This window comes from Polypterus senegalus, chromosome 17, assembly GCF_016835505.1.
Source record: "Polypterus senegalus isolate Bchr_013 chromosome 17, ASM1683550v1, whole genome shotgun sequence".
NCBI lineage: Eukaryota > Metazoa > Chordata > Cladistia > Polypteriformes > Polypteridae > Polypterus > Polypterus senegalus.
Window position 1 is genome coordinate 18,847,786 of NC_053170.1, and position 17,460 is coordinate 18,865,245.

At 41.8% G+C, this 17,460-nt stretch overlaps 1 protein-coding gene across 1 annotated transcript in view; it reads right to left on the reverse strand.

The window, feature by feature from the left end:
* Positions 1 to 427: 427 nt before the first annotated feature.
* The window catches only part of lasp1 (LIM and SH3 protein 1), a 64,310-nt gene continuing 47,277 nt past the window's right edge, over positions 428 to 17,460 (reverse strand). The window contains exons 4-7 of the mRNA XM_039739905.1: positions 11,474 to 11,581; positions 5,326 to 5,446; positions 4,977 to 5,068; positions 428 to 3,092 (exon numbers count right to left, since the gene is read on the reverse strand). Of these exons, the coding sequence (XP_039595839.1) occupies positions 2,919 to 3,092; positions 4,977 to 5,068; positions 5,326 to 5,446; positions 11,474 to 11,581 (495 nt within the window). The 3' untranslated portion in view covers positions 428 to 2,918. The remainder of the gene's footprint in view (positions 3,093 to 4,976; positions 5,069 to 5,325; positions 5,447 to 11,473; positions 11,582 to 17,460) is intronic.

The window sequence follows — 17,460 nt, forward strand, 5'->3', positions numbered from 1 at the left end:
ATTGCCTGTTGTTTCTTCAAAACAGGTTATGGTGAACATCTCCTCCAGCCATACTGGAGGTTAGGTTAAGGTTTAGGTTTATTTGTCATATATAGGTTAAAACAGGGTCAACATACAATGAAATGTGTATGACGAGAAAAACAAGTCACTCAGCCTTGATCCAGCACAGCCCATGCTTGTACTTCATTAGCATTATTTGGCTCAACAGCACGCCCCATGGTGCACTACAAACATCTAATGAAGGTTAAAACCCAGAAAGCACAGCATCTCTCCACAATGTGGCTAATCCGTTAAAACGACTCACGAATGTGGCATCAGGTAGTCAGACGAATCAAACTTAAATCCACATCGATGAAAAAAACCTAAATAACTTGTTTCAGGGAAAAGTCAAAACAGAAAACAAAGATCAAAACACAACACAATACTGTACTGGGTAAAAATGACAAATTTTTATTAAATCTGAAAAACAATTGATACATGTCTAAATTTATACAACACAAGGAATGTAAAAGTTGGGAGTTCTCGACGTGATAACAGTATGAGCTGAATTACGAGAACCGAGACTGTGCTTATGATTCAGAAGAAGACAAAATTGAAGAATTATGAAGGTCGTTTATAAGACTGACTTTCAAAGTCACTGTGCAATGGTAAGGCAGGTTGACATGTCTGAAATTAGGAAATGAAAAAGGGAACAAATCTGGTGTGAAAAGACAGACCCCCTGTACCATCAACTCTACGCAAGACGGCACACTTGAATTAGACCTTCGGTTCTAGCCTGGGGTGCCCAAATCCACTGGCACGGTAATGTCTGGCACCCCGAGGTCAAGAGCTCTTCAGCTTCCTAAAAATCAGAAACACGCCTTTGTGTTAACAACTATATACCCCCAATCAATTGGATGCTCTGAAGTACTGGTATTATGCAACATTGTCATCTTAAAAATGCAACAATAATGAACACCAAGCATCACTTTGGCTGAACACATTTGGTAAGGACATGTTAGTAAGATAACAAGGCCACCAGCTCGGAGGGAATGTCACTCGTGGACCAAGATGGGCTTAAAAACCTCGACAGTCGGAGAGTTGAGTTCACCCTTGATTGAGATATGCAAGTCGAAGACAATCTAACAATGAAGGACACATTAGCACCATCCTGGAGAGGTGAAATGATGGAAGGAGAAACAAAAGTATTTAAAGGTTTAGGATCAAATTCATTAAACAAGGCAAGAAAACAACAACAAATCCCAAAACGAACACCTCGTCTGTTAAGGAGACTGCTTGGTGCGCTCAGCAGCCCATCCTGCGCCTTTCTGCTCTTCACACACACACACAATGCCACAAACTTCAAAGCACCAATTCCAGAACATGTTGAACATTCCAGTTTTATGATGAGCATCTCAGGCAGCGTGCATCATTCCCCGAGGGGACGCAACAGAAACTGGCTTCCAGCACTAGCAAATGTCAACAATTCCATTAAAGCCATTTGGTGCAAAGGTCTCATATTTCTGCCTGAACGTACACAGTGCGGAGTTTTATTTATTTATCTTGAAGTGACAGCCACGTGCCCCACTTCTCACAGATACTGGTTAAGGTAGGTGGACTGCGCTCCTGGAAATCTGTGACCATAGTTGCAAGTGCTACCTTATAAAAATGATCCATTTTAATCTCATATTTATTTATATTTATATATATATATGCTTGTGTATGTGTGCATTTTAAGTTAGCAGATGTTAAATTTCGAAAAACAGTTTTGTTAAGTCACAGTGAAGCATATCGAATGACAAAAAAACTCACATACAGACATGATGGGCAGCCTTTTACCCAGGGCTTGCAATGCCCCATACAATGGCTTTGCCCTGCGCGGTGAGCAGTTTGTGCCCACGCTAACGCTACTGTCATTTTGGCTGGCAGGCAGAGAGGGGCAGGACACAGAAAATAATGTGATGTAATGGGGATTTTGGGGGGGTCCCGGCCCGGCTGGATTGTTTGCATGTCCCCACTACACGGTGGAAGTTAGGAATACGATGCTGTGGGTGTCTCCGTTTACCTGGCAGCTAACTGGTTTATGGTCCCTGTTGTAACATCTGAGAGGAGAAAGTAACACGACTAACAATGGAGACTGAAATTCTGATCAGAGTGAAAGAGGGGAAAGTCACACAAGGCGGCAGAGAAGATTAATATAAATTCTTTTCAGAGACAAATAGGAAAAAAAAAAATATGCTGAATAGCAGCTGGCAGGTAGGCTAAATTGTGCTCAAGGTAATTCATCTTTTGACAGTCAAAACTCTTTGCAATAATCTGGGTAGAAGGCTGGCTTGGCATAGGAATACAAAAGCTACTTCTTTGCTTAATAAAAAAAATATCCCCTCATTCCAAAGAGAGATGAAAAATAGCTGCTGATAAAAATAACCATTATTATTATTATTAGAGACTTTTTTTTTTTTTTTTAATCTTCAACATACACAATTTCTTATAAAGATTAATGTCTGGAATGGTAAAAATAAAGCGGAATGATCAAAGTGATTTCATTTTGATGTAAGCTCAGTTTGAATCCCGAATCTCCCCCTCCACCCCTCCGCATGGAACTGAATCTCCGCATCACAAAAACACTGGAAAGTCGAGTGGCAAACGTGAGAAGGGCTAAGGCAATGGCAGTACGGGACAAGTAATATGTGACTGAAACCTGAATGTGTCGTGGACACACCCTGGGAAATCTGAAAACCGTTTCACTTTTTGGGGGGGGCACCGCTGAACTTTGTTCCAACGTGTTTTTGTTAAGGAGACAGCACGGATGCAAGGAGGATGGGGGGTGATTGTTGTGCAAGAAAAGGTAAGGTGGGAGAGGATGAGATGGCACTTGTTCTCACTTTCTTTTCGGGCTGCAGATGCCACTCCCCTTTCATGCCCAGGGAATGCCCACATCACATGGCTTCCACATAATTTGCTGGCAGCATGCCAGTTTCCCCAGTGCGCTCCACTGTGCCATACATCCAACCATCATCGATCTGTTGAACATTCAGAATGATATCCCCATCTTGGAATGAAACTTCGTCCTCATCAGCAGCTGCGTAATCGTAGACTGCCTTAAAGCGCCTCTGTCAGAAAGGGAAACGGAGAGAGAAATGAAGTGTGAGGAACAGCAGGAAAGAAATATTTCACCAACTAAATACTCTCAGATTCCTGTTAAGACTCTCGCCCTGGCAGCCGCTGAGCCAAGTAGCCCCTGGTCTTCACTATCCTGATATCAAAAGTAGAGACTACCAATGGGACTGAATTATGGACGCATCAAAGCAAGGTGCCCACTGTCTTTAGTCATTCAAAATGAAGAATCAGCCGCAGCGTTTGTACTGTTCTCGTCCTTGGTGGTTGAACCAGAAACTAAACAGCAGTCAAACTCTACTTCACAAAAGATTCATGGAGTCAGGAGATAGCGCCTTGCTCCAGTTTTATTTAAGTTAGAGTTTGGGGGCTGTTTAGTTTCTGGTTCAAACACCAAAGACGAGAACAGTACAGTGTAAAAGCTTTGCTTCGATGGGACTAACACTGACTAATCGTGAAACATGCTGTCTAACTACTGACTGGCAATTCTATTTCTGCTTCCTCACAACTATTTACATGAATTTTCATAAGGTTATCTTAATATTCCTTTGAACACAAACAGCTATTCTGTGAGGCAGAACACTATTTCTTTTGAAACACACTGACTTTGTGCCCTTACCCATTGCCCTCACAGTTTAAAGACACATCCTAGGATGAGCTGGGACACATAACCAGTGACGCGTCCTGAGATCATCGGGTGTTTTCGGGTTTCGCAACATCAGACAGCCTCGCTCAGGTGACCCACCCAGTAGCCCACGATTCGGACGTCCTGCTCCAAAGTCACCTGGAGTCCCCCACTGCAGCCTCTATGGTGGACTTTATGGCTCTCCTTTATGCAGATTCTGTGATGCCAAGCAGCGTGTAGACCTTGCATAACACACAGCCAGCAAAGCCTCTACATGCCACCTCAATGGGCTCACAACGCGCATTCCAGACACCCCAACTGGTGCCGCTCCACCAGCTCATCAGAGTAGCACAGGGGTCCTCAATCCCAGTCCTGGAGAGCCGCAGTGGCTGCAGGTTTTTGTTCTGACCTGGTTGCTTAATTAGAAAGCAATTCTTGCCAATAAAGCACTAACAAGCTATGAAATTAAATGAACTCTGCTATGTCAGGTCATTCTCATATCCTAGATTTTCTTTCCCTTTCTATCATGCAAATGATTTGAAGGCTAAAATGGACGAGTAATTCTCAGTCCTTCACTTTTTTCTCTTTATTTTTCTTCCAAGTATTTCATTAAACAGATAAATACACACAGGTGTAAATGTAAATAAGCTAAATGGAGAAATGCTGCTCTCTCTTGTCATTTGCATGTTATTGATAATAAGGAGCAATTCAAATAGCTGTTTAGGACAAAATAAGGGCTCAAAATCACTAAAGTGAAGCAGAAGTGTTACTTTAGCAATAAGTGCTTTTTATTAAGCAACTGGGTTGGAGCAAAAACCTGCAGCCACTGCGGCTCTCCAGGACCGTGATTGAGGACCCCTGGCCTAGCACGATGATTTATCGAAGTCTGTGTGCCCTTTAAAATGAATTTTTTACCTTCCACTTACTGCCAAGGAAGTTACAATGTTTTTAGAACAAAACTGTCAACCACAACCAGTGTAATCCCCTCGGTGCTGTAGAGAAGTTTGACATAAGACTTCCCCGTTTCGATTTACTGGCTTAAAGAATTGGATTCAATGTAGTTCATTAATTTATAATCTTTCATTATGTGTCAAGCAGATATTGGAGGGAAAAAAAAGCAGCACATTAATCCGTTTTGCAATACAGCAATAACACTTCCCACTCTTCTGTTTGCTTATAAAAAATGCCATAATTGCATTGGAAGCCATGACATCCCTTTAGCAGTGCCGCCTTGGGTTGTGTTTTTCTTACTCACCCCTCCGCTCGGTGGCTCCAGAGGTGCAGCTCGCATAGGGGGAGCCGCTGCAGGCTCATTGTAATTGTAGGCCGAGCTAGATTGTTGATAGCCTAGAAAAAGTTAAGACAGGGACACGTGCTAAATAATAGAAATATTTCAGAAGGACTCATACTCTGTTCACTATTGCATTTTATTCAATGATACGGACACTTGCGGAAGCACTCTATTGGTGGCCTAGGGCAAGTGAACTGTTTGCCTGGCTTTTTATCCCAAACCTCTTAAGTTATGAACATCATCCAAATTTTCTGTTAATGCTACAATCTCAGCCGTAATCACACAGCGCTCATCGCTTATTTGGAAAACTTACTTTGCTTTGGGGGCTGCTGTTGCATTTCTGGTCTTCTAGGGATGGCATCATCCTGGGAGTTGCGGCGCTCCTCTCCTATGCTGCCCATTCGATTCTTTTCAAACTCCTCATGGTACTTGATCTACAAAATGAATGAACAAACTGGGTTCACATTTAACTGAAAGAGTGAGTAATGGATAAAGATGATGAGGACAATGCCTCCTGAAGAGGTCAGCCTGACTCAAGTCCTGAAGTACAATAAAACCCTCTGTTCCTTCAAACTCGGCATACAAAGAGGCTATTTGCTCGACTGCAAGCTGATAAAGAGGAAATACTTTCAAGTCTGGTGAACTTCCTGCACTTGACCAGCAGAGGGCAAACCCTCCCTTAGTTTAAACAAATGGTATCTGGCTTGGAGGTCAAGAAACTACCATTTTTGGAACTAAAGAAATGGAGGAAATGAGGTAATCGGTGATTATGTGATTGCTCATATCATGGTGGTAAGCAACATCATCTTGCTATTGCATTAACATACAAGGGTGCTCACCTTCAAGCAAAAAAAATTCAAACATGTGACTCTTTCAGTCAGAAGAATGAGTTTCATTTCACTGAAATGGTTAAAGTAAGTAGAGGGCCAGCATCTGGAAAGGACACGGGCTGAGTGCAAGAAGAATTTCAAAAAAATGCAAGCCACGTAGAACATTCAGGGAGGTCTGGTTCTCGATCAGTGACTGCAGAGTTCTCAGTTCCAGTCCTAATACGGACAATCCAAACCAGTGCACTATATACCAGGAAGAAAATGACTTATTTTTGGTAAGCGCCATCTATTCTGTAACAATTGCCCGGTATAGTGTTGCAGAAAGCATGTTCAGCACTAAGTGGAAGTGATGCCAGTCTGTCACAGAACACATTCACACTCACTTGTACTGGGGCCAGTTTTGTGCTGTCGACTGGCTTACCCAGCATGACTCCATCATAAAAGAACCAAACTCATGCAGACCCAGGGGCAGTGCCTTGAACCCGGACTTGAAAGCCGTGAGGCACCAACACCACACACCAGGTTACCATTATGCCTGTTCTTTTGCCTGAGAAGTTCTTCTTTTTTTCCTTTCTATTGTATTCCAAGTTCCCTTTGCCTTCATTACTGAGCCGCGGACTTGAATGTATGTGCACTGGGTTGCACTCCTTAATCCTTATATTTAAAATAAAAATTTTTAACAGCTCAAAGTGATTGCTCAGTAGACAGCGTACTTGGTCAATACTCAAGTGCTGCACTGTTTATGTCTTTTGGCCTTGCAGTCTAGAGGTATGTAGTAGTATTGTGTGAAATGTCTAGATCTTGTATCATTATGATAAGAAAGAAAAACTGGCTACGTCCATACTACTACTGTACGTTTTCATTTAATTTTGTAAACGAAAATGATCTCCTACATACTAGCATTTACACATCATTTATGAAAGTGTCTCCGTCCAAACTAAAAAGACTGAAATGATGCAGACACTCGTCTACACCGGGCATGTACGCAATGGTGGAAAAATGCTTGAAGGGGCGTCCAAGCGGCATGCCACCGGATTTATCGCCAAACTGTGGCAAATGGTAAACATGCCTTTTGTGCCGGTATGACGCAAACTATACAGAGCGCAGTTCAGGTGCATACAGGTAAGCGACACAACAAACGCCACAGAAAGAAACTCTTCTGCACCCACTATGTTGGAATAAGGTGGTGGTGTTCCTTGAAGGATGACCAATCAGGGAATACGATGTTGAAATGAGCAAGATCCAATCAGGGAAGGGCCGTGTAATATTTATGAACAAATCAGAGTGTGACTGCGGTCTGCGTTTTCAACAGTCTACATTTTTACACATCCACATTGCAACAGTGGCCTGGTGTTTTCAGTACACGGCTCTGGAAAGCCTTTTCAACGGTCTACGTTTTCAGGGATTAAAATGCCAAGGTAGTGTGGACGCAAGGCGAAAATGGAGACTGATGGCTGCATTTTTAAATTAAAATGCTGTGGTGTAGATGCAGCCAAAGTTGTAACCTCAGTCTTGTCCACCTTGCATTTATGATTAACAGTTGTGTCCTGTTGATTATCCTATAAGGTGACTTCGGCTTCTGACCTGTTTACCTCAAGAATGAGAGAGAAATGGCTTTTAACCAAATTAAAGAGAAAACCCTACACTGTGAATGTCCATCTATGTGGACAATATGTCCTTGGATCATACCAAGACTTGAAAATAAGTACTGTGGACCCCCAAGTGATGGTGGATCTGAATAATCAAATGGCGCTTTTCCACTGCATAGTACGGCACGACACGGTTCAGTTCAGCTCACTTTTGGGGGGTTTTCCACTGGGAACAGTACCTGGTACCTGGTCCTTTTTTTAGTACCACCTCAGCTGAGGTTCCAAGCGCGCCGAACTGTTACCAAAACGTGACGTGTAAACTCTGCTGGTCACCGATTGGCGGAGAAAATCATCATTACTGCGTCACTGGCTATTCTTTTCTTTAAAGGTACACACACGCGGAAGTTTGTGTCCCGTCTCTCCATCGCTGGACGCAGTTTGTTGCATAAGTGGATGAATGTTTCTTCAGACATTCGAAAGTTCTCCAGCCACTGAGTGTTTGTAAAACAATCACATCCCACCACTCTGAGGCACGGTTAAATGTCCAAACAGATGGTCTGTTGCGGCGACTTTTTTGCAAAATGTGGAAGATCTTTAATATACAGAATCAGCATTTTAATGTTAAACTGGCAGTTAAGTTCATTTTATGCTTTGCAACAGTGATAAAAGTTAGCTAGTGATGTGCTTTTTTTAGATGCTTACCCTTCGCGTCGTCGAGCTAAAGTGTTGTCGTTGTCTGCGTGTTGTAAAAGTTCCACGGTGTCACGGCAGTAGAGGCGGCGCAACTATAACGACACGTGAATAATCCCGCCCACTCTAAAGCGGAACTAAACTTCAGTCGAAACACAAACTGAGCCGAACTGAGTCGAACCAAGGTGAGCTGTACTGAACCGTGCTGTGCCGTACTATGCAGTGGAAAAGTGCCAAAAAGCGGCATGGAGGGAGTGAGGCTGCTCCATGGGTATGAACACCTAGGCTACGTTCACATTAGCCGCCTCATTGCTCAATTCTGATTTTTTTAGGTCAAGGTGGCAAAAAAAAAAAAAACCGCCAGATAGCTAGCTTTTGTTGTTTTCGCAGCTATTACTGCCACAGCAATGGTTGGACTGTGACTGTTGTCACAGTTGTAGCTCTCCTCCATTGTTGTTTTGCCGCACTGGCGGTACTGACTGATGACAACAGCACTCAGTCCTTGCATACTGGTAAAACAAAACCGATCTGCCTGTTCTCATTCATGTTACTTGGCCATGAAGTGGTTACATTGCCGGTTTAGGATCACATATGAAAGTAGCTTATATCTGATTCAAACATAGTGGATTTCTGTGTCCACACAGCCCTGGAAATTTCAGATATGCATCACATTAGGCCAAAAAATTGGATTTGAGTCACTTCAGTCTGGTAATGTGAACATAACCGTCCAGTTGTGAAGTGCAGTGTATTTATTTCACAGCGCCATTACTCACCTTCACTGTATAAATACTTTAATAGTCAGGCTACAGCTATGTACCTGAACACTGAAACTCAAAAAAAGCCGTAATTAGACAGCTCATCACACCTCCTCACTGCCCAGGCTCCCATTATATGGGCAGTGGACACCAGTGAGCTGCATCAAGAAATCCTCCTGCTGCTGACTCACTTCCTGCAGAGAACCTAACCTACTGAATAAGTAAGAATAGCATCAGCCACACCCAGGGAGACTTTAATCTACTGTAAAAATTCTGGAGTGGGAGAAATCACACAAACAACAAACCAGAACAGCAGAGCCAACAGCCAAATGAATTGAGAGCCCGCGATATTAAAAGCTGCTCTTTGCCGTCTACTCCACTAGTTATGTGCAGATGAGAAATGCTTTCCTCCACAGGTGCTGCAGCAAATTTCCAATGATTTCCAACTCTGGTGGACTAAGACTGGAGCTGGCAAAGAACAGGCTGTCAAAGAGCCTGCCAGAACACTAGAGATACGATTTTGAGACTGTACAGTAGCAAACATTACTTTTTAAATAAAAACAAAAAGAACAAAAACTATTTACATTTTTTGAATGCAGTTGTCATTAACAAAGCTAAGTTAACAATCCCAAGAAAACTCAACCTGGCAAATTCCCAGACCAAGACGTGGAATAATTCTAGGGTCTCCATAAGTGTGACCAAAACAATCAAACTGCCTGGCTAAATGTGCAAAATGTTACGCACTGGCGCGAGTGAAGCACTCCTGAGAGATTGGATTGTGGATTTTCTAAACTCAATTTTACAGAAACCTGTTTTTTAAGAATAGCTGTTTAAAAAGTGTCTTGAAATTGGATAGATTCTGAAATAAAGAAAAAGGCTTTCATTCTAGCTAAGGGGAAAACTGTTACAGGTTTAATTTTGTCTCAAGTCACTGAGGTGGACGCTGGGTGCACGAGAGCTGACCTCCAATGAACAGTCAGTCACCTAGAAATACAATATGCGGTGACAATGAAATAGGAATGTGGGTGTTTTGCACCTCACAAACAGAAATGAGGTTTATCTTTCTTATGTTCACACAGCACAGGGGAACACCGAAAAAATGGGCCAAGAATGTGGCTGAACTCGCTCTGCACTGGCACCACTATCCATCAGGCTGCACGTTACTGGCAACCAGAAAAAGCGGCGAGCGTGGACTAGTTTGGAAAGGGAAACTGTGCTGTAAAGTCTTTGCACAGTCATGTAATTTGACATCCCCCAGAGATTTCTAATAATCAGGTGACAAGATGGGCGACTGTGGTCATCAAGTTTGACATCCCCTCCGATTAGTGTCTTTAGGGATGCATTGAAGCAAAGGTATTTGATGGAATCTGAGCTTCATGCAGCTTTTGGAAGCGGAATTTAATAGCATAAAGGTTACAGATGACTTTTCAGTTTTCCAGCTATAATACTGTTTTGAATGCATGGCATATACACAAAAGTGATACTGGGGATGGCAGACCTTAACATCTTTCTGGATGCCCACCTCCCTATTTAGGGTGAAAGTTATCAACTTGGAAAATTAAATTATTCAGTCCTCCCTATATATGTGAAAAAGAAAATCTCAGATAATTCCCGGGATGGTTAACTCTATAATTTCTATGCTTCTACTGAAAGAACAAGTCCTGTCAAAAAAGTCATCCAAATTCTTATAGTGGATCTGCTTAGAAGTAACGCAAATGAATAATCTTTTAAAAGTTAAAGGCAATGTTGTAGGATACAATGTGTAGAACCAACAAATTGCTCAGCCCAGCTATGCTTGAAGCATCGAGGTTTTCTTCCTCTCCCTGTGATCCTCACCACTCTAAAAAATCTTCTCACACAAAGAGCTGCCCTTGGCTAGTAGATGGCCAGATAGGACTGCTAATGAACACAGAAAACAGCCCCTAATCTTTAGAAATCAGAGGGGAGACAAAGAAGATGCACTTTCATGGCTCAAAGCAATACATCCCTGGTATTTGTGTGTGTGTGTGTGTATCCGGAGTACAGGCCACCCATCCCTCTAGCAGCACCCTTTAATCCACTAATGGGAGGGCAGTGAGGTATAGATTATAGACTTCACTGCGCCACTGCGAAAGCACTAATCACGAAAGCATTAATTAGCACACCGCCTTCGCAATTACTAAATTTACAGCAAACTCAAAGCTGGCATATGCCACTCAGAGCACTTTCAAAAGACATTATAGGCCAGAAAAGGGCATTATCCACAAAAGCTATGCAGATATCATATCTTAGGACCACAAACATATCATTATGAGCATTCTGTAAATAAAATATATCCCTCCATAATACACATCTCTGCGGTTTCATATCTTAGTAGAGCCTTACAGTGGCAGTCACAGTAGCAGATTAAAATACACTTGGGTTATTGTCTGTAAAGAAGAAGAGACTATGGACTTGTCAACAAAGGCAGCTACGGCAAATAGACGTTATGAAATATTAAAATGTATTTAAATAACACTGGTAAATAAAGGAATAAAATACTGAGTAAAGGATGTCCCAAAAATATAAAACGACGACGGACAGAAACCTCAGGGCTTTAAGAGGTCTTATGCACATACATTACTGATTTGATCCTGCGTTTTCTTGATTCTCTGAAGCTCTGGAGTGTCTGTGACAACACTGAACCCTTTGCCCTTGTTCTTCTCAAAATCCTCCTTATAGCGCACCTGAAATAGATTATTACAAAGTGACATTACACCTTTAATCTAGCAGAAGTATGCAGTCAATTAATTTTAACACATCCAGTAGTTAATTTTATTAATGCATAATTTCACAATGTAGACAGAAGTCATTTAAAATGTAAGGCAATGCATGCAGCTTCAGTTCTTAGCAACGCAACCATATTGACTCACAGCACATTATCAGAAGCACATGTACACGTGCTTATCCATGTCATTACCTGATCAGCCAGTCATGTGGTAGCAGCGCAAGGCACAGAATCACACATACGCAGGTCAGAAGCTTCAGTTAATGTTTACATCGAACACCAGAATGGGGAAACAATGTGACTGAGCATTACTGTTGATGTCAGAGGGGCTGGTGTGAATGTTTCTGTCATTTTGGCTGCTGATCTCCTACAAGTTTCACACACATCAGTGTCTAGAGTTTACTCAGAATGGTATTAAAAACAAAAAAAAAAAAAAACATCCAGTGAGCAGCAGCACTGTGGATAGAAACGCCTTGTTGATGAGAGGTCAGAGGAGAATGGCCACACTTGTTCAAGATGACAAAAAGGCTACAGTAACTCAGATGGCCACTCTACACAACGGTGATCAGGAGAAAAGCAACTCTTAATGCACAACATGTCAGTTATCAAATCGAATGAGCTACAACAGCAGAACACCATGTTGGGTTCCACTCCAGTCAGCCACAAACAGAACGTTGAAACTGCAGTGGGCACAGGCTGACCAAACTGGACATCACTGGAAGATCTGGTGAATCTCCATTTCTGCTTAGGCAAACAGACAGCAGAGTCAGAATTTGGCACCAACAGCATGGATCCAACCTGCCTTGTGTCAACAGTCCAGGCTGGTGTTGGTGGTGTACTGGTGTAGGGAATGTATTCTTGGCATACTTTGGGCCCTTTAATACCAATCAGTTATGACTTGAATGCCACGGCCTATTTGATTATCATCGCTCACCATGTGCAACCCTTCATGGCCACAATTTATCATCTATTCTAACAGCTACTACCAGCATGGTAATACTCCATGTCACAAAGCAAATGTCATCTTAAACTGGTTTCATAAACATGACAATAAGTTCAGTGTGCTTCAGTGTTTCCACCATCTTGTGGAATCCTTGTCATTAAGAAGTGAGGCTGCTTTGAAAAGTAAAAGGAGGCCCCACCTAGTAGTATTACGTTGTTTCTTAGAATACGTATAGTGAGTGTGTTATGTTTGTGTGTCATCAACTTAGGTATAGCTCTGTTTCTGCTAAACACCTTGGAATGATGCTCCCAGTCCACTATGCCAAATAACGACACACTGTCATTTATTAATAAGCAGAGGCATTTACTTATGTTGACTTGGGGGAAAAAATAAATCAGAATGGATCTGACTATTTTTCGAGGAAACGCTAAAAAGGCTAATGTAAAACAAAGTTTAAAATAAACCAAAAGCTGGTTACAGTCACAGGTGCAAGTGGCAGCCTAACCAGTGGCTCCGTCTGCATTACAGCGTTTTTTTTTCTTTATACGGAATAGAGCTCCTTCTCGATTGTTTGTCCACTATGTGTGCGGAGCTGAATAACACAAGTGAGTGGCAGGAAATTTGTTTACTCAAAGCCAGATTTCTTTCTTGAATTTACCCTGGGATTAATAAAGTATCTATCTATAATATAGTGCCTTCAATCTATCTATCCATCCACAAGTAAACTTAAAACTGGTTGACGGTTCATTGGGCTAAAACAAAACTCTCAATAACCAGAGGGGAGCACACTGGTAAAGAGCTTAAGCATCTCCATGAAGGATCTTCCTAGTTCAGGGGTCTCCAACCTTTCCCCCTCAAAGAGAGCTACTTTTACACAATGAAAATGGCCGACAGCTACTCCTGTTTTCTAACGTTTATTTCCATAGTTTATTTCAACCCAAACACACTGAATACGCTTGGTTTTGCCTGAACATCTACAAAACTTTGGTGTCCACAACTCACATTTTGCATTACAACATCACAAATATTTAGTTCACCTGCAAGTGCATTTTGTATGTCTGTATTCATTTTCTATTGTATCTCACACGACTGAATTAAAACATGAATGCTGTCAAAACAAAATAACGCACTTCCTAATACACAGATATCCCTTACTTATTCATTTGTCATTTTGTTACGTGTCACTGTTTCACTTTATTCACATGTCCAGTTGCATGTGTGACGTGTTTTTCAGTGAGGTGTCTGATGGAGTGGAGCCACTGAGGTTCACTCTTATGGAGTCTTTTAAATGTTCGTCTGTCAGTCTTGTTCTGAACTTTGATTTCATGACATTCATGTCAGACTCATAGAGGTATGGAGACCCAAACAAAGAAGACATTTTCAGAGCTGCTTGGTGAAGATTCTTATAGTTATCGGGCTCTACTAAGCTCCAGAAATGCTGAGAATGCTGTTGAGACTTTAGCTGAACATTATTTTGAAGGTCTCCTAATATATAATATATAAAATCCAATGTCTCTCTGTCTGTATGTCTGTCCGCTTTCACAGGAGAACTACTTAACGGATTTAGATCTGTTTTTTTTCTATAATTTGCTTGAACATTCCGGTTGATTTTGCAACTTCTCTCCTTTCGCTCTGTATCATAGTTCACTTGCGGTACAGATTTATTTGCACGAATCCAACAAACGCAGAGGGCCAAAGGGAGGGGCCTTCCTCACTCACTCGCCAGCTTTGGGGTGTCTTCCTTAATTCCGCTTAGCTAGCAAATGAGAGAACAATTGAATTCAACTTTGTTTGATATTTACAATAAAGTGTTATTTAGGTCTTGATGAGTTTGAGTCCGGATATTCTCTTAAGTGTATGCCACATTGAAAAGGCAGATTGCAATTCAGATTGTGGATCGTGATATGATTTTTTTGGAAAGATCGCCCACCCCTAATTTGACTAATCAAGTTTTCAAATTTATGTTGGAATTATTAACCCTTTGGCGAGCTACTTGGAAATGGGTTGCGAGCTACCAGTAGCTCACAAGCGACGTTTTGGAGACCCCTGTCCTAGAAGCACCTTGAATACCAGAATATTGGAAAACACCATCTTAACCCCTGGAAACTCATTCATTAACCAGTATGCATTTCTAGCTTCTCTGAAGAAATTGGCAAAGGGAACAAACCTGGAAGAATATAAGCTTGATGAAAACAACACAACCTGAACAATGTAAGATGCTTTACTACAAACACACAACAATGGTATACTGAACCAGGTTTCAGGTAGTCCAAGACTTAACATTTTTGAAACACACTGCCACTGTCCTGATCACCACATTTAAATATATAATTAAGGAACTGGGACTTTAGGAGCAGACAAACTCATTTCCTGAGGGCAGGGTGGGGTGGCAAGAAGTACAACAATATAATATGGAAGATGCAGTTGGATATGTGATACTTTATACTGAGTAAATCATTATAATATTAAGATCTGGACCCATGCGTATTAAGCGTCTCAGAGTTGGAAAATGGTCCTAACAGGCTCAAAATTCTCAAAGAGAGTTGCAATTTTGGTCCTACTCTTAGCAGTAAGAGGAAAAACATGTTCTCAAGTTCCCTAAGTTAGCAAACTACTTTATCTTCACCTGAATTTAGGAGAGCTTGTGAGTTGTCCTAACTCTCTAGGCAACTGCCAGAAGATGGCATTAAGGCAGAGGCTGCCACGCACATCACAGGAAAAGCTGAATGTGAGCATTTCCAACACAATGAACTCATAAAAAGATACTGATTTGACAGATATGGAAAAATATTCAAAATTAATGTACATTATGTGATTGCTCCATCTATATGGAGATGCCAAGTGCAGCCAGCAGAAATGATGTTAACGTTATGTGTAAAATTGCAGCTTTGTGATATTGATGATTTGAGTAAGTCATGACCAGGCATTTCTCAAATGTTGCACCAAACTTTAAACACTCTTACGAAACATGAGATAATAATGGAAATTTATACATTTACCCAACACTCCACATGAGGTAATGTTAAAGCAAGGTGCATTCATGCAAATCGGCAGGCACATAAAGATCGTGACTCCAAATGTGGATAAGCACACATAAGTGAAAGATGAGCAATATGACAGTAGCAGCCAACACATTACTATGAAGCAGAGCTGGAACAAGAGGCTAGTGGAGAATCTCAGGGTCCTGGAAATAAGCAGGATCACAGAGACTGGCATGGCATGATGACAGATGATCAGAACGCTGAAGAGTGAATGTGACTTCACAAGCAGCACAAGAACAGCTGAGACTGCTTTCAGTAAAAATGTTACTTTATGGGGTATTTTCTGTTGGCATAATAGCGAGAAAACAATTGTCTGAAAGTAAGGCTGTGGATCACCCATTCATCTATCCATTTTCTCATCTCATCTCCGCCTGTGGCCCCGTCTGGGGCATACGCCTCCAATCAGCTCCCTTCAGCCTTTTCGGTCCTGGGCAAGTTTCTCCAGCTGCCCCCACGTGAGGCCAATCCTCGTCATGTCTTCCTTCTGGTCACGGCGCCAGGTGTTTTTTTGGTCGACCCCTCTTCCTCTTCCCTTGTGGGTTCCAGGTGAGGACTTGTCTTGAGATGCCGGTTGCAAGACTGCAGAGGGTGCGTCCAATCCACCTCAAGGCGTCTTTGTAGGATGTCATCACCAACGGGCTGCTGTTTAGTTTGTTGCCTCATATCATAACTGCTGTACCCATTTTCTACACTCGCATTATCCTGAGCAGGGTTGAGAGGAAGCTGGAGACTATCCCAGCAAGCACAGGGTGTAAGACAGAAACAATGCCTGGAGTGTTCATTACTAAATAAATGTGCCAGTTATCGGGCTTTACTCTCATTTGCTGTGTGTGTCTAACTATTAACTATTGGTGGTGATCTGTGGCGCCACCACCACCTGATCAAAGCACAAGATGTCCCTACATTGATGGATTAAAGGCCAGAAGTCCACATGACCGTCATCTGCAAGGTCTTCCATGTGAATACCATGAGGACTGATTGAGGTCATTGATGTTACGTAGAATGACTAGAGGGAGCTGGGTGATCTTGTGGCCTTTGAACCCCTGCAGATTTTTTTTTTTTCTCCGGCCGTCTGGAGTTTTTTTTTTTTGTTTGTTTTTTCTGTCCTCCCTGGCCATCGGACCTTACTTTTATTCTATTTTAATTAGTGTTCCCTAATTCTATTTTTTTATTTCTTTTGTTTTTATTCTCTTTCTTCATCCTGCAAAGCACTTTGAGCTACATCATTTGTATGAAAATGTGCTATGGAAATAAATGTTGTTGTTGTTAACAATCTCGCTGTTCGTTGCTGTGTTTTTCATGATGTTGCAAAGTGGCAACAATTACGTGCAGCTTTGCGCAATATCCTACCTTGTTACATTTTCCTTCTTCTTTGATTATCATCATCATCTTTGTGGTGAAGCGTCAACGTTAGAATCAGAAAACTACAACGCGTCACCATAACTGTCGAATCGTGACAAGGGGTGCTATAAAATCGCAATGTCATTCACTCTCAATTGTGAATTCCTACTCTTAGACAAGACCGGGACTAAGATGCTTCATAAACAGTTCTTATGTCCTACTCTGAGGTAGGACCAGTTCTTATTCTAGAGCAACGTTTAGTGCAGCTACAAGGAGTAAATCTGAGACGCTCCATGAACACGTGCCCTGGAGCATTCAGATAGAGTAAACTGAAAAGACCAGGAAGGACGAGGCGGAATGACTGAAAAGAAGCAAATCTCAAGCATTGAAAAGGGAAACTGGGGGTTAGAGATATCACAAGATTATATTAGACTTAAAAGGTTCAAACCGCCAAGCACTGCAGCATACTAAGCTCACTGAGAAGTTGTGGTTCTGTGCAAGCTAAACTGCTCT